This window comes from Anabas testudineus, chromosome 11 (genome assembly GCF_900324465.2).
Source record: "Anabas testudineus chromosome 11, fAnaTes1.2, whole genome shotgun sequence".
In the NCBI taxonomy this organism is placed as follows: domain Eukaryota; kingdom Metazoa; phylum Chordata; class Actinopteri; order Anabantiformes; family Anabantidae; genus Anabas; species Anabas testudineus.
This window is the reverse complement of record NC_046620.1, coordinates 3,736,110-3,754,897: the sequence shown is the minus strand read 5'-3', so window position 1 is coordinate 3,754,897 and position 18,788 is coordinate 3,736,110. Positions and strand designations below refer to the sequence as shown.

The window sequence follows — 18,788 nt, the reverse complement described above, 5'->3', positions numbered from 1 at the left end:
TAATGTTGGACTAAAACTCTTTGACTTGAGTATAAATGACACAGAAACACAATCAACACAAGGATGAACAACAGGAAATGAGATACCAAAATAAAAGCACAAACAGAACAAATTTCAACAGCTACAGAGCAAAAATTAGAGGGATGAACTGTTTTTTCCTAACAGCTGAATATTCTCATCAACGCTGTAAAATCATTTTTTTTCCTCAACATCTCTTTAAGTGAGATGTATGTCCAGGAACACAGGATTTCTACGTTAATGTTGCTGTTAATTAACTGCTTTAATTCAGACACACTGGACACTTTTTAGAAGGAGTTACCCATTAAAGGTCCAGTCACAGCATCAAAATGGGGCCCAAGTCAAAATGTTGCTTAGGCTGCTCCTAAGCCTTAAATTTTGAGCTTGATTTGCTCCAACAGTTTCATTCAGTTTCTTCCTCAGCTGTATTTTCCACTGATTCTGCCAACCCTCTTGTGGAGAACTGTTTAACACGATCAGATGTGATTAGTGCAGCTCAAACCAGTTTAAGTTTCACAAATAGGTGTCTTAATTTAATTTGCTTTAATTAAACTATAATTAAACTATCTTTTACTAATCTTTTTTATTGAAAATAATATTAGACAACAACAATGGACAGTGAATTGAATAAATAAGGTAAACGAGGTTACAATGGTTTTCAATCGTGTCATTAGTTCCTATTTGTGTTAAAGAGGAATCTAGCATAATGTATAGAAACACATGAAACATTCAACCACAGTCAACAAATATTGTTATTAACCTGTTGGATAAACACACAGGTATAATATTTAAGAAAATAACAGATCTGAGAAAAAAAGCCACAACACAACAAAAAAAAACTAAATAAAAACAAAACAACAAAAAACAGTTTACGGTGAAGTATTTCATAAAATAATGGATATTATCAATTTAAAAGAGCTATTCCAGAACAACTGAGCATATCAGTATTTTATATAAGACTCTGGATTATATTTTAAATTTAATTTTGTAATTTTATACACTGGAGAAACAAGAGTTCCTAAGTCTGTTTATAACTATAAAGCATATAACAGTGAAGATTCTCAGTCATCAAGTTAAAGTTATCTGGAAGTTGAGTCATGGCAACTGGGCTTCCATTAGTTAGTTGAAATGTTTCACTACTCATCCAAGTAGCTTCTTCAGTCTGAGGATAGTTGAACCACAAGTTTATATATTTTTATATTCAGGTTGGTTTCACAACAATACAGAGGAGGAATTTGCGTCTAAACTGACAAATTTTAAATTACAGTCAACAGAAGAATAATCACAAAACGCTTACTATTAGACATCTTTATAACAAAACAATGCTAATGTTGTGGTTCAGTGCAAAGGAATCAGTGACATTGTCACCATCCAAGGTATTTTATGAGGTAAAAAGCAATCTGTTGTTAATTTCTAAAGTTAAGTTACAATAACCTCCTTTTAATAGTACGTGAACGTAAAATCACGAATCAGTCAACATGATTGTTTTACTAATGTTTATGATTTTATTTACTTTTTAGATTCTATATAACAGCCGTAAAATAAAAAAACGCGCAAATCTGGGGGGTGCTATGGTTTTCCTAGAGGTAGCTACAGCACCTGGAAAAGTAAAGTGAACTGATGTGTATATCAAGAAACCTGTCTCCTGAATTACAGTAGATACTTAAACAATAAGAACATTTCCTTGTTTTTACACTTCACTTTGGAGGAATTAAATTATATTGTAGGTGAGTAAAACTCTCACATAACCCACTTTATCATGTGAAATTCATTGTAAACACAAAAAGCAAATAATGGTTTTGATGTCACAGTAACGTCACTGGAGTCCTCTTCACATCCTGTGGAGACACGTTGTAAAACATTTTGAGACAAATATATAATTTGTGATGTTGGTCTATTATTGATTTAATTAAATTTAAACTTCTACTCAAATATCATTCACAGCAGTATGTTACTGTACTGTTACTACTACTGTACACAGTGTACTGTAGTTGAAGTAATACTTACTGTGATCAGAGGGGATCTGAAGTTTGTCTGTTTGATGATGAAGAGTCTGAAGCTAGAAGAAGAAAGTTTAATGATAATATCAAATTAGAAAATAACAGTAATAGAAAGACAACAGTAAATGAAAGAAATAGACTGAACATAAATGACAGATAAAAAATGATAAACAAATGATATCAGCAATAATCAGACATATTTATTATAAATTAAACACAAAACTTACTGCTGGCAGCTCTGAAACCTGAAATATAGATGAGAGATTACTGTGATAAATGTTAACATGAATCTAAGTACACGCTGGGTTCAACTTTAAAGTAAATAAATTTATGAAGAGATAAATAAACATCTACATGTGCAGAAGAGCAGATCTTCACATATTCAGTTCATCCACTGAGAACTTGTGTCAACAAGTAAAGTTACTGCACATCACTTATATAATATTTTATATATATATATATATATATATATATATATATATATATATATATATATATATATATATATATATATATATATATATATAAATTATAATATAAATATTAACAAATAAATATTGTGTCGTGTTTTTTACAAAGAGTGAAACCTGCAGATTTAATTATCTTTGTGTTTCACCATTTTTCTTCTTCTTCCACCAGATGAAGAGTCCAGTGATGCAGACTAACAGGAGCAGCAGTCCTACAACTACTCCAATGACAGCTGCAGGAAACTCTGAGGGAGGAACTGGAACCAGAACAGAACATTTACACTTTGTCTTTATCCCAGATGGAGATAAATATGTTTAGTAGTTTAAATAATCCACTTTATAATTTGAATAACACAGTGAGGTGATGAACCAAATTTTAGAAAGAACTTAACTGAACTGAAGAATAATTTTTATTTCCTTTAATATTTAAATTTGCTGTAGTTGTAGTGATATCACTGTGTTCACACATATGTTTAATGACTTGAATGACTGCAATTGTCTTGTTGGAACAAAGTTAAGGATTCAACACGTGTCATTTCTATCCAGACTTATTAAACTGGTCCCCTTTTGTGGGTAAAGCAAGAATTTGTTTTTTATTATTCATAAATATCTCCTCCAGTTTCCATTCTTACCTCTGTTTGTTCTGATCTCAGCTTTGTCCAGTTTAGTGATGACGTCCTTCTTCACACCAGAGAACTGAAACACACAGTCGTACCTGCTCCAGTCTTCAGGTTTGACTGAGGAAATGTTCAGATCAACTCTCATCTGGAAGGTCCCATCATGGTTGGGGAGGATCTCTCCATGGTCCACGTCCTCATGAATCTCCTCTCCATCTTTCCTCCAGAACATGTCGACTCTGTCAGGGTAGAAACCTGTAGCGTGGCAGCTGACTGGAGAGGAGGGAGTCTTCTGGAGGAGAGACACTGAGGGGAGAACTGAGGAGAGAGATTCAAACTGAGAAACACTGTATGATAGAAAATCTGAGGGAGGAGCTGAAAGGGGGTTAAAGTAAAGACAGTAGATGAGCTAGTTGAACAACATCAGTATCATCCACAACTCTTCATTGGATCTTCAGACATTTAATTCTGTACCAAAAATGTCAACCTGCTGGTTCTAAAAGTGAATCAACAAATATGATGTTAACATAGTTAAAAGTTAAGCATCAACTGATGGAAAGACTCACCATCCTTGTAACAACAGTAAATATTAAATACAATATAATAACCTCTATTAACATTATAACTCATGAAATGTGCCCATGAACTTACATCATATCATGTAACGTTACCTGGTCTCAATGAAGAACTGTTCTCATATTTCAAATACTTCTTCAGCAGCTCAGGGTAAATATAAGTGATGGAAATCTCAGCCTCATTTATTGCAAATTTGTCAGCATCCCATATCTGTTTCGTACCGACAGTTTGTGGGTTCAGAGCGATCCAATTCATTGTCTTCAGGTCCAATGACATGAAGTCTTCTCCATCATAACCACACTGCAAAAAACCAACAACCTCTCCAGTGTTTTCATCCCATTCACAACCATTTTGTATTTGTAACACGTGGACACCTGACAGAGAAAGACAAACAGCAAAGACTGCAGGTAACAATGATAGATGGATGATATTTCTAGTGGAAAGATGATCTGCTAACACTTTACAATACTGTACACAAAATTACAAGTAGTTATGGAGGAACAAATCAGAAGCAACCTGATAATTAATTCATTTTAATAAAGGAGTAGCTCTCCAATAACTCTGAATTTAGTGATAAATGGGAGATTTATTTGTTACTAACAAACTGAGAGATACTATGTTAATCTTCATGTTCCATAGTTACAGAAAGGCTTATAATGAGGGTCTGATGGCTCAAAAAATGATATTTTATATCAACTATTTTATTGACTTGTGTTGTGTTCAAGTGTCTCTGTAATAGTCTTGATGTTGCATTTCAGTGAGGAGCAATCATAACTCATCATGTTTTTCTTTAGATACTTCATTTGAATTATTATTCACTCTTTGCTAACCTCGATCCAACAACATCTTAGAGCAGTTAATTATTATCTTGAGACATGTAGAAATTAACTTTACTTCACAAGAAGAACAGTTAACAAATTAAAGGAAGTATAAAATAGAACATACTGTACCTCCACTTTGGTTCCAGTACTTCGTTAGAGTATTAAGTATGTTTTTATAGATGTTAGGCAGCTTCTCAAAACAGTCATGAACGTGTTCCTTCAAGAATTGAGGGTCGTCTTCCAATATGTTTTTCATTGTCTCCCGCTTTACTTCAAACTTTTTGTTGCTGTCGCAGTAACCCACCTCAATGTCATTAATCATTAGAGTTATCATAAACTCTGGTGTGTTTGAGACTCCAGTAGTTGTAGTTACGAAATTCTTATAAGAATGTTTCACTGTTGGATTAAAAAATATATAGTATAAATGCATAAATTAATCACACTCGTCGTAAATATGACATATTCACGTTGATTGAGTTAAAACGTAATAAATAGTCTTAGGAAGTAAAACCGAAACTAAATGTTTTTACAAATTAAGAGTTTAAATATTTAAAATGTGATCTTACCTGACGATGAAACGTGACAGAAAAGGAACAACAAATCATCACATTCATAGTCAGCTAAAATGTTCACTGTTATGAAGATACAATAAAAACTAAATAGAAAGTTTATATAAAATAAGTGGAACAGAAACAAAGTCTAAAGATGAAGTAAAGAGATTAAAGATTTAAAAAATGATCTTACCTGATGAAACGTGACAGAAAAGAAGCAAAAACAATATGTTTTTCATCTTGTTTTGACAAAATTCGATCTGCTTCGGTGCAGCAGAGGAAGGTGGGACTAGTTGACTGAAAGAAGATGTTGGAAATGTCCACATGATGTCGCCATATAACTTGTGTTAAAAGTATAAATCTTGATTAGAATTTAAGAGCAGATACAGTAATTAAATCAATCTGAATTAAAAATTAAAAAACGTCTCAAGTGGTTCTTATCAATTGTACTGAAGCACTAATGTATGAAACTAAATACATTACGCACAGTAAGAGGGGCTGTGGGCAAGATCCCCCTAATAACAAATAACATGACTTTTATTTTGAAAGGCAGTGTAACTTAAAAAAAGCCTCTTAATATGAGTCTATTATTATATTTTATTTTTCTAAATATATTGACTGAACTCAAATCGGACTGTACTATCTGATAGTTACTCATGTAACTATCAGTACAAATGTGAACAATATATATTTGTTGAAGTAGATTCAATAACTATCATTTGACAGGTTCAAATCGTACAGGGACATCTAGTGGCCGTGAGTCGTCAAAGCAGTAAATTAATGAATTAATAAATAAAACAATAATATGTATACACTAGTGTTGGTCACTGGTGAGGGAGACAGTTCAACACATGAAAACATACTAATATAAACATTTTATACAGTAGTTAAAAAAACTTTGTTATGTTGTGGATCTGATACAATAAGTTAATAAAGAAATAAAACAATGTAACAGACCAAATAACACTGTAATTAAGGAAATGGAAAAAAAAGAGAAAGAGAAAAAATATATCAATGACTGTATCTTATGTCAACTTTATGTTTCTGTCTGAATCCAGATTTTCATTTACCCAGACCACTTTGATTTTGTGATAGAAATAAAAAGATTATCTCATTTGCTTGAACATGTGTTCAACATATGGTTCATTTCTCAGCTGCAGCTTCACAATCTGTAAACTGGGATCTATGAACAACTAAATGAATTTAACTGTAAAAGTGCAGTTCAACAGACAAACTGCAACTTTAGGAAATGGAAAGCACAAAAATATTAATATGAAATAAACAAGAGGACCTAAGAGACTCTGCAGGTTTATTCTGTACAGGTCGGTGATTTTCTGTGTCTTGGAGCTAAAACATTCAGTGCTTTAAAAACGCAAACTAACATTTTGAGTTTTATTTTATGATACATTGGAGAAACAGGCGTTTATAACTGGGGTTTAATGCAGAGTCTTCATTTAACATAACAGATGACCATCAGGTGTCTAAAAATATAAATGAACAGGTTTGTTTGTTACATTAACTTCAGTGGAGACTGATTTTCACTGGGAGTCTGCCCCAGTTATACTAGATCACTGACTGACTATATTGTTAATGTAGAATGTGAATAATAAACATCTGCTTCATATAAAATACGTTATGACAGGATTATGTCAATATAGTGATAAGAAAGTTCTCACTGTGCTCAGTAAGGAGGTTAACTTACAGACAGACCTACCATTGTGCAGGTTTGAAATATTATAGTTCTAAATAAAAAATATATAAAATTATTATTATAAAAACCTTTTCATGTTTTCAATTACTGTCTCATAAATGTCTCATAAATTTTGAAGGTCATAGAGCAGCTATATCCTTCTGTTTAGCACATTTACTGTTCTCAGACTACTGTGATCCTTTAGCAGTTTAAAGATTCTCAGAATCACCCACAACACTAAGTTAATGTAGGACTAAAATCCTTTGACCTGAGTATAAATGACACAACGATACAATCAACACGAGGATGAACAACAGGAAATGACATACCAAAATAAAAGCACAAACAGAACAAATCTCAACAGCTACAGAGCAAAAATTTCCTAACAGCTGAATATTCTCATCAACTCTGTAAAATCCTCTTTAAGTGAGATGCATGTCCAGGAACACAGAATTATTTTCAAATAAAAGTTTCTGTCTTCTCTCACTTAAAGAAGAAGCCTTTAATCGTCATATGTCACATTTACATGTTACAATGAAATTGGTCCACTTCACTTGCAATCTTTAAAAAACTGCTGAAAACAGAACTCTTCCGCATCTTCCTTTGCACTTAAAAGAAAAAAAAAATTCTACCCTTTCATTCTCACATCACTTGAAACAGAAACACTTTTTTGATAGCACTTTGCTTTGATGTTTTTTCTCCTTGACTTAGATTTTGTTTGCTTGCCTTGTTCCTCACTTGTAAGTCGCTTTGGATAAAAGCCTCTGCTAAATGACTAAATGTAAATGGTCCTCTGCATTTAACCCAACCCCCTAGGGGGAGCAGCGGGCAGCCACATACAGCGCCCGGGGAGCCAGCGTGGAGTGTCTTGCTCAAGGACACACCTGGTTTGTGACGGGGTTTGAATCCTGAACCTTCTGCATCTAAGGCCAGTGATCTACCCATTGAGCCACCAGGCCGCCAGACCATGTAGTCACCAAAGCAAGATTCACATTTTCATCCAACAACTTCAGTGTTAATGTGGTTTAGATTCACATTAAGAGCTCTCATCAGTGCTCCGGGGTGATAGAGTAACTGTGATAACGTTTAGAAAACCTCTGGAGATCTCCTACATTTTAGTGGTGATCCATAACGGCTAGCTACTGTAGCTAGTTGTTTTCTAAAGTTACCAGCTATTCAGCATTTTCACTGGACACAATTTTGTTGTTGGGAAATTATATTTATTTCATTAAAATTTACTTTGGTGTGCCAACATTAATTTGAACTAGATTTACATCTGCTTGAAATATAATGTGTCACCTGTTAGTTTTTGTAATTATTTTGCAGATAACCAAGTAACTTGTGCCCTAAATGAAAAATAAAAAAGGATGTTGGCTGTAATTGGCTTTTATTGAACTCTAATTCCAATCTCAAAAATGCCAAAATTGAGAGTACATTCACTTTTGTATTTTCTATAAAGTACATAAAAAATGTAATTTAGAGTTTGTATGATTTTTAGTTGAGTAATGAATGTGGTACTTTACATACCTCCTCTAAAATGTATAGGAATGATGCATAAGCAGAGGTAAAAGTGAAGTAATGATCTTTACCTGGTGATGAATCATGACAGAAAAGAAGCAACAAAAATAAAGTTTTCATTGTTTTAATAAAAGGGAGAGATTTGGCTGAATCCTGATCTTAGGTATTTCCACATATGGTTTCTGGATGTCAACTGTCACCACAATACATTTTCATGTGAATAGAATCTGCATCGTTTTTAAATAATCCTGGACGGTGATGTAATGATATCATTCAGATACCAAAGTCCCAGAAATAGTAAGTAAAAGTAAAAAAAAGCAACTTATCTCTGGAACATGATGTCATGATATAGGCTTCATTGGAAAAACAATGAACAATGAACAATGTTGTATGTAAAAGCTCCAGAAATCTTTCACCCAAAGTTTTGCTTCATCTGACAAATGGACCTTGCACTGCTATGCTAAAGCAACTAAAGCTAAAGTATTTTTTCCCCACATTTTCCTCCTTGAGGATGGTCTGTATTGTGTTGCCTTTCCGCTGCAGATAATGTTTTCGCTTCCATCACACTGCCGTGACGCCCTCTATGGATGGAGTTAGGTCTTACATATAAAGTAATGTTGCATTATTGTTTATTTTTGGCAAATTCAAAGTTCTTAAAATTGTTATATACACATATTTTATGTAAATGTTTTTATTAACTATATGAATTTAAAGATAAAGATGTTTTTATCCCTGTTGTAAATAAGTAGGTCAGGTCTATGTAGAGTCTGTTCATTTACCAGGATGGTATTTTTATAAATAGTTGAGGGAGAGCCAAAAACTCTGTTGAACTCTTACTAAATGGTTTGACCTAACAAGAAGGAAGTCCATTTGCCAGCCCATCCTTTCTCACTGTCTTTGACACAGATGTGCACAACATTAGAATATTATAAGATGTCATCATAAAGTGAAATGTGGTGTAAATAATTATCAGAAATATTCTTTGATAAGTAAAAAAACTCTCAGCACAATTTTTTTCATTTTTTGCAGATTTGGACTTGTCACCTGCCAGGAGAAATAAAGGATACGCAATAAATCTCTCAGTTATCCTAAAGAGTATTTTACACTTGATCTGCACATATTAAAGTCCAGTCAATTCAATTTCTCTAATCAGATCTAGAGGAAAAAGCTCTACTGAACTTTCTTTGAATCAAATAGATGCATCACAACTACATGTCTGAATGTGATACCACAAAGAACTATTTGGAGTCTAGCATTTCTCTATGTTTAATTTACTGTGATACATTCACACAATTGAAAACCTCACTTGAACTCTGAGATTAAGACGATGTCTCAAACTACCAAAGGAAAAATAATTCAACTTAATCGGTTAATTAACTTGATAGCAATGTCTGACTTTATATTAAGCTGCTCATATTAGATTTATAATTAAGCCTAAATTAAATCTTAATACAAGAACAAATAGTATGTCAAATGTTTAAAATCCTTACTGTTTGCAGGTTTAAACCCTAAAATGTAGAATTTAATACTACAGGATCTAGACGATCCCATTTATTTTTATTTGTATATTTATTTACAGTTCATCACTAGAAAGAATCTGTAGGCCTACTGTACATCACTTATTGACTTTATAATCAGTTAAACAAACACCAACCATTATATTTTCTGACAGATTATGTATGTAGTGATCCAGATTGACAGTGGCAGTCCAGCAACAACTCCAGTGACCGCAACAGCAGAAAACTCTGAAGAACCTGAAATAAAAAACACTAACAGTTTACAATCAGATTATCTTTATTAACGCAATCAGAGTCATTTGACATTGAAATGTGGCCATCACCTGATACTGCACTTTCATATTTGTTGGTTCTGATCACAGCTTTGTCCATTTTGGTGATGATGTCTGGAGGAGAGACATTGAGGGGAGATCTGTGGGGTTTAAAGTAGAGACAGGCAGTATAAGAACTAGCTGACTAGTTATCAGGTTCATGCAAAATTAGTTTAAAATGTATTCTCTTAAAATTATTTATACATGGTTTTAAATTTCATGGCAACTTTACATTAGATTTTGAGACATTTCATTCTAAACCAAAAATATCAACCTGCTGGTGCCAAAAGGAAAATCAGAAGATCAACAAATCTAAATGTCTAAAGAAATGTTGTCAATTCATTAAAATAGACATGGTAAAAATCAGTTGACTGACAGGTTGACCAAGTTAGACTCAAGTAAATTAGACTCACAACATATGAACATAAATAATGACATAAAGCAACTCCTTATATGAATGAAGAAGGTCATGTAACTCTACCTGTGTCTCTCAGCAGAGAGCTTGTCTCATAACACAAATACTTCTTCAGCCAATCACGGTAAATCTGATTTAAGCAAATCTCGTTATCTTTCATTGAAGCTTTCCCAGCATCCCATTTCTGTTTGATGGTGACAGCCTGTGGTTTCAGAGCAATCCATGTCAAATTCTTCAGGTCCAATGATATGAAGTCTTCTCCATCATAACCAAACTGATAAAAACCAACAACCTCTCCAGTGATTTCGTCCCACTCACAGCCTCAGATCATCTGTAAAATGTGAACACCTGAGAGACAGAAAGAGAAACAGCAAAGACTAAAGTTAAAATGATACATGATATTTCCAGTGCAAAGATGATCAGGTAACACCTGTGAATTCTTATTAAGGTGTCAACTCAACTGTATCACCGTCTCTGGCTACAACTCAAGGCAAATAATTATTATCTTGAAGCATTTAAACACTTTAGAAATTAAAAGTAAAGTAAAATGTAGAACATACAGTACCTCCATGTTAGTTTAAATGCTGTTGTGTTATATCGTTTAGGCAGCGTCTGAAAACATTCTTGAGTATATTGCTCCAAGATTTGAGGATTGTCTGGTAAGTTTGAGATTCCAGTAGATGTAGTGAAGAAAACCTTCCAGGAATGTTGCATTGGGAAATCAAGGGTTTCTATAATTGGTATAAATTTACAAACATCATCATTAATCAGTTCCTACTTATATGAATATTTTCAGTTCCTACTTATAATTATTCATCATTTCCCACATGTTTGGCTTTGAACTGCTCTTTTGCTTTAAGACTTTACACCGTATAAATACTTTAAAGAGAAGTGAAACTGAAGCATCAGCACAATTAGTTTTGGATTGAGGCACTGTTAAAAAACACACTGTATCTGTTCCAGTGTCTGACACGGACTTTAACACTGGACCAAGATCCACTTTCAAACTGTAAAACCTTTTTATTTTCCCCACAGCAGCTTTTTTAAATTATGCACCAACATTTTTCACTTATTCAGAAAACAAACCCTATATTGAAAATTTAATTTATCATCATTTTTCAACATTAAATGGGTTTGTGTGGTTCATCCGATCACACCGGATCGGAGGTTTTAACCTTCAAAGTTTGTGTTGATGAAAATATGATTATGCTATAATTGAACTTTGATTTTCCACATGACTGTGTTGATGTTTCAGTAGAGTTGAAGTTATTAGGTCCTTGAAATAAACAGGAGTGAGGATGAGCTGAGTGGGAGAAAAAAAGACAAGGGAACTCTATTATAGAGTATATTAAACAACATTGTACACACAGTCTACGTTGTACAACAAACCTCATGTTTAACACTTTATTAACATTCAGAGACAGATAGAAAAAGAGAGAAAATATCATTGACTTATGTCAACTTTATGTTTCTGTAAGGATTTGACTGAAAGGGACCAAAGGGTACGTACAAAAAGGGGAACTATTAACAAAAGGGAAGAACTAACAAAGTAGAAGAAAGAAAACACGGTCAGTGTGTCACAACCAAAAATACACTGCACTAATAAAAGGACAATACACACTGAGAATACAAAGTAACAACAAGTGCTGTGGAACAGACAAACCAAACTAAACACACAGGCCGAACACAAAAAGTAGTAAACAAAATCACTTTGAAGGCAGGAAAACATTAACAAACAGACGAACCAGACAGTACAAAATATCAACTAAAAGGTAAAATGAAATGCAAACTTACAAATGGGAAAACAGAGTCCAACAAACAAAGGAAGAACTTGACTGACTAATCGACCAACAGACAGACAAACAAACTGGAGTCATGGAGGGTGTAGTGTGTGAGGAATAATGGACGTGATGAACAACAAACCAGCAATGAACAAAAGACTGAGACGAGCTTATAAAACAAAAGGGACACACAGGTGAAATGAGTCAGTCAATAATGAGTCCAGGAGAGTGGAGGAAGGCAACAAAAATAAGGTGAAGGCTCCAGCACTCCTGTGACCCTTAGGAGGACGAACACTTAGGATAATGGATGGATGGACAATTACAAAAGGTATTGAAAATAATATTAGACAACAGCAATGGACAGTGTATTGAATAAATAAAGTAAATCAGGTTATATTTGGTTTGCAATCGTCGCATTAGTCCTATTCTGGTTTGCTATAAAGAGGAATCTAGCATAATGTATTGAAACACATGAAACATTCAACCACAGTCAAAAAACATCTTTATTCACCTGTGTGATCAGAATCAGAATCAGAATCAGAATCAGAATCAGAATCAGCTTTATTGGCCAAGTTTGCACAAGACAAGCAAGGAATTGGATGTGGTCTGACTGTCTTTTGTACCCTCTGATTGCACGAAAACATTAATCATTTACATACATAGTTGCAATTATTTACACAATACACAGTTCACTATGTTACGTAGGGTTATTGCACTGAGTCCCTGCATTATGTGACTGGAGAGTTCAGCTCAGACACAGCTTGGGGGAAGAAGCTGACTCTGTGTCTGGTGGTTCTGGTGGCTATAGCTCTGTGGCGCCTGCCAGAGGGGAGGAGCTTGAACAGTTTGTGTGCAGGGTGTGTGGGGTCAGCAGTGATAAAGACAGCCCGTTTTCTGAGTCTGGACCGGTACAGGTGTTGGATGGAAGGAAGCTCAGTCCCAATGATCTTCTCTGCTGACCGGATCACCCGCTGGAGTCTGTGCCTGTCCTGCTTGGTGGCTGAACCAAACCACACAGTGATGGAGGTGCAGAGGACAGACTGGATGATGGCGGTATAAAACATGGTCAGCAGCTCCTGGGGCAGATTGAACTTCCTGAGCTGTCTGAGGAAGTACAGCCTCTGGTGAGACTTTTTGCGGACTGTTTCTATGTTGGAGGACCACTTCATGTCCTGGGAGATTGTGGATCATAGGAACCTGAATGAGTCCACAATAGATAATGTGGTATTGTGAATGGTGAGGGGGGGGTAAGTTACAATAACCTCACGTTAATAGTATGTGAACGTAAGATCACAAATCAGTCAACATGATTGTTTCACTAATGTTTATGATTTTATTTACTTTTTAGATTCTATATAACAGCCGTTAAATAAAAAAGCGCAAATCTGGGGGGTGCTATGGTTTTCTAGTTGTAGCTACAGCACCTGGAAAAGTAAAGTGAACTGATGTGTATGACTGTGTCTCACATCACTGGTCTTAACACCAAGAAACCTGAGGCCTGAATTACAGTAGATACTTAAACAATAAAAACATTTGTTTGTTTTTACACTTCACTTTGGAAGAATTAAATGATGTTGTAGGTGAGTAAAACTCTCACATAACCCACTTTATCATGTGAAATTAATTGTAAACACAAAAAGTAAAGAATAGTTTTGATGTCACAGTAACGTCACTGGAGTCCTCTTCACATCCTGTGGAGACACGTTGTAAAACACTTTGAGCCAAATATATAGGTTGTGATGTTGGTCAATTAATGATTTAATTAGATTTACACTTTTACTCAAATATCATTCACAGCAGTATGTTACTGTACTGTTACTACTACTGTACACAGTGTACTGTAGTTGAAGTAATACTTACTGTGATCAGTGAGGATCTGAAGTTTGTCTGTTTGATGATGAATCTAGAAGAAGAAAGTTAAGTGATATTATCAAATTAGAAAATAACAGTATTAGAAAGACAAAGGTAAATGAAAGAAATGGACTGAACATAAATGACAGATTAAAAAAAATATATGATAAACAAATGATATCAGCAATAATCAGACACATTTAATACTTAATAATAAAACAATGAGCTCTGAAACCTGAAATATAGATGAGATATTACTGTGATAAATGTTAAAATTAATCTAAGTACACGCTGGGTTCAACTTTAAAGTAAATAAATCTATGAAGAGATTAATAAACATCTACATGTGTAGAAGAGCAGATCTTCACATATTCAGTTCATCCACTGAGAACTTATGTCAAAAAGTAAAGTTAATGCACATCACTTATGTAATATTATATATATTATATATTATAATATAAACATTAAAAAATAAATACTGTGTTGTGTTTTTTACAAAGAGTGAAACCTGCAGATTAAATGTAATTTTAAATTAATTCTTTCACCATTATTATTCTTCTTCCACCAAATGAAGAGTCCAGTGATGCAGACTAACAGGAGCAGCAGTCCTACAACTACTCCAATGACAGCAGCAGTAGACTCTGAGGGAGGAACTGGAACCAGAACAAAACATTTACACTTTGTCTTTATCCCAGATGGAGAAAAATAAGTTTAGTTTAAAGAATCCACTTTATAATTTGAATAACACAGTGAGGTGATGAACCACATTTTAGAAAGAACTTAACTGAACTGAAGAATAATTTTCATCTCCTTTAATATTTAAATTTGCTGTAGTTGTAGTGATATCACTGTGTTCACACATATGTTTAATGACCTCAATGACTGGAATTGTCTTGTTGGAACAAAGTTAAGGATTCAACACGTGTCATTTCTATCCAGACTTATTAAACTGGTCCCCTTTTGTGGGTAAAGCAAGTATTAGTTTTTTCACACATTCATATTTATACATATCATTCATAAATATCTCCTCCAGTTTCCATTCTTACCTTCATTAATCTTAATCACAGCTTTGTCCAGTTTGGTGATGACGTCCTTCTTCACACCAGAGATCTGAAACACACAGTCATACCTGCTCCAGTCTTCAGGTTTGTCTGAGGAAATGTCCAAGTCAACACTCATCTGGAAGGTCCCATCATGGTTGGGGAGGATCTCTCCATGGTCCACGCCCTCATGAATCTCCTCTCCATCTTTCCTCCAGAACATGTCGACTCTGTCAGGGTAGAAACCTGTAGCGTGGCAGCTGACTGGAGAGGAGGGAGTCTTCTGGAGGAGAGACAACGAGGGGAGAACTGAGGAGAGAGAGATTCAAACTGAGAAACACTGTATGACAGCAAATCTGAAGGAGGAGCTGAAGGGGGTTAAAGTAAAGACAGTAGATGAACTAGTTGAACAACATCAGTATCATCCACAATGACTTTCATGTGATGATTTTTTAAATTTATTATCTGAATATCATCAGTAAAATTTCCAAATGTCACGGCAACTCTTCATTGGATGTTCAGACATTTAATTCTGTACCAAAAATGTCAACCTGCTGGTTCTAAAAGTTAATCAACAAATATGATGTTAACATAGTTAAAAATTAAAGATCAACTGATGGAAAGACTCACCATCCTTGTCACAACAGTACATATTAAATACAAAATAATAACCTCTATTAACATTATAACTCATGAAATGTGTCCATGAACTTACATCATATCATGTAACGTTACCTGGTCTCAATGAAGAACTGTTTTCATATTTCAAATAGTTCTTCAGCCACTCAGGGAAAATTTGAGTGATGTAAATCTCAGTCTCTTTTATTGCAAATTTGTCAGCATCCCCTAACTGTTTGATGGCGACAGCCTCTGGTTTCAGAGCGATCCAGTTCAAATTCTTCAGGTCCAGTGACACGACGTGTTCTCCATCATAACCAAAATGATAAAAACCAACAACCTCTCCAGTGTTTTCATCCCATTCACAGCCAATTTGTATTTGTAAAACGTGGACACCTGACAGAGAAAGACAAACAGCAAAGACTGCAGGTAACAATGATAGATGGATGATATTTCTAGTGGAAAGATGATCTGCTAACACTTTACAATACTGTTAACAAAAATACAATTAGTTATGGAGGAACAAATCAGAAACAACCTGATAATTAATAAATTGTAATTAAGGAGTAGCTCTCCAATAACTCTGAATTTAGTGATAAATGGGAGATTTATTTGTTATTATCAAACAGACTGAGAGATACTATGTTAATCTTCATGTTCCATAGTTACAGAAAGGTTTATAATGAGGGTCTGATGGTCAAAAAATGATATTTTATATCAACTATTTTATAGACTTGTGTTGTGTTCAAGTGTCTCTGTAATAGTCTTGATGGGGCATTTCAGTGAGGAGCAATCATAACTCATCATATTCTTCTTTAGATATTTTATTTGAATTATTATTCACTCTTTGCTAACCTCGATCCAACAACATCTTAGAGTTAATTATTATCTTGAGACATGTGGAGATTAAATTTACTTCACAAGAAGAACAGTTAACAAATTAAAGGAAGTATAAGATAGAACATACTGTACCTCCACTTTGGTTCAAGTGCTGCATGATAATATTTAGTATGTTTTTATAGATGTTAGGCTGCTTCTCAAAACACTCATGCATGGATTCTATCAGGAGATCAGGATTGTCTTCCACCATTTTTTCCATTGCATCCCGCTTTGCTTCCATCTTTTTGTTGCTGTCGCAGTAAATCACCTCAGTATCATCAATGAATCCGGTCATCATAAACTCTGGTATGTTTGAGACTCCAGTAGTTGTAGCTAAGAAAAGCTTAAGGGAATGTTTCACTGTTGGATTAAAAAATATATAGTATAAATACACAAATTAATCACACTCGTCGTAAATATGACATATTCACTTTGATTGAGTTAAAACGTAATAAATAGTCTTAGGAAGTAAAACCGAAACTAAATGTTTTTACAAATTAAGAGTTTAAATATTTAAAATGTGATCTTACCTGACGATGAAACGTGACAGAAAAGGAACAACAAATATATGGTTTTCATCTTGATTTGAGTTGGTTCAGTTGATCTGAACATGAACTGAGAAACCTGGAAAAACAGACGAGAGCAGGAGGCGGAGACAAGACTCTAAAATGAAGACAGAAACTCTTCCAGCAGAATTTAAGATGCTGATTGTGCTGGAAGTCAAAAATACCACATCCTGTGAGGTTGGACCCAGAATAAATCTGTGACTGATCCAGACAGCGTCAGTGCGCAATAGATGAGGCGTTTACGTTCTCCAGAAAGCGCAGAGATCAACTGTTGGACTCAGTGTTGGCTGATCACTCCGAAAAATATAAAAAATTAAAAACTGTAAAGAGAAAGAAGAGATTGCTGTCTGGTCATTTGGTTACAGTGCATGTATGGCTCCATCTGAAAAGTTCAGTTTACAGTCTTTGGTCGTGGTTGTACAGCTTCACCTCACATGTGGCTTCCTGACACATTCCTTCTCTCTTCGTCATTTTCCCCAGAGGATTTCTAAAGAGGGGAGTGAACAACAGGCGACTGCATTCATTAAACATAATCAGATCCATATGCCAGGACGGTATTTTGTTAAATATCATGTTGTTGCTCATCCTGAAACTAAAACCACGTTTACTGCTCTACATGTGTAAGCACTGATATCTGGTTGTTTTATTCAGGGTCCATCCTGACTGAGTTTAACCAGCTAGTGGTTGTAAACCTACAGTAGTAAACTACATTTACTCAAATAGTGTACTTAAGTAGATTTTTCAGGTATTTGAAGTATTTCTATTTACTTTTACTTTTACTTTTACTCCTCTACCTTCATTTCAACATCACTAGTTACATGTTAGGTTTTGCAGGATTAGATTCTTTTACAAGTTATTATTAATCAAGTGCTGCTGTGTCTTTTATGAATTAACCTCTTGTCACTAATGTTGTTAAAATCAGCCTCATCTTTACCGACTGCTCTTTTCGTTCTACAGTCTGTAAGAAACAGGTTTTAGGTGGTTTGGACATGTTCAGAGGAGAGACTGAACATATCAGTAAACGGACGTTTCAGGTTTAGAAGAAACCCACAGGAAACTTTTGGATGTAGTGAGAGAGGACACAAAGTTACTTGGTGTGAGAGAAGAGGATGGAGAGGATAGAGTTAAATGGAGGTAGATGATTTGCTGTGGCAACACCTGAAAGGGAACAGCCGACTGCAAAAGAAGAAGAAACATCAACTCCACTCATAAAGGAAACTGAACTGTTTCAGTAACTAAACACTTTCCATATCTGTTCCAGTGGCTGACAAGGACTTTAACACTGCAGCAAGTTTCAGTTTCAAACTGTACAAACAGCCCCTTCTCCTCCACCAAATTAAGATTTTGATTGATGGTTAAGCAAACTAAATTTAAATTGGACATTTTGATTCATATTTAAACCTTAATAGACAGCACATTCCTGAACATAATACCTTTACCAAAGCTGCTGTCTTCTAGCATTCACCTCTGACTGTGGTTCATTGTTTAGGTACAAATGCAGCATGTAGTTCATGTACAACAGTAGAAGCTCAAACATGATTAATTAAGACAA

General features: G+C 34.6%; 2 protein-coding genes across 2 annotated transcripts in view; both read right to left on the bottom strand.

Moving 5' to 3' along the window:
• The window catches only part of LOC113154484 (major histocompatibility complex class I-related gene protein-like), a 166,238-nt gene that overhangs the window by 26,094 nt on the left and 121,356 nt on the right, over nucleotides 1–18,788 (bottom strand). The gene's annotated exons all lie outside the window — the stretch shown is intronic.
• LOC113154478 (major histocompatibility complex class I-related gene protein-like) overlaps nucleotides 1,191–18,788 on the bottom strand; it is a 26,906-nt gene continuing 9,308 nt past the window's right edge. The window contains exons 6-10 of the mRNA XM_026348716.2: nucleotides 15,180–15,482; nucleotides 2,635–2,742; nucleotides 2,246–2,263; nucleotides 2,026–2,077; nucleotides 1,191–1,856 (exon numbers count right to left, since the gene is read on the bottom strand). Coding sequence (XP_026204501.2) covers nucleotides 2,031–2,077; nucleotides 2,246–2,263; nucleotides 2,635–2,742; nucleotides 15,180–15,482 — 476 coding nt within the window. The 3' untranslated portion in view covers nucleotides 1,191–1,856; nucleotides 2,026–2,030. The remainder of the gene's footprint in view (nucleotides 1,857–2,025; nucleotides 2,078–2,245; nucleotides 2,264–2,634; nucleotides 2,743–15,179; nucleotides 15,483–18,788) is intronic.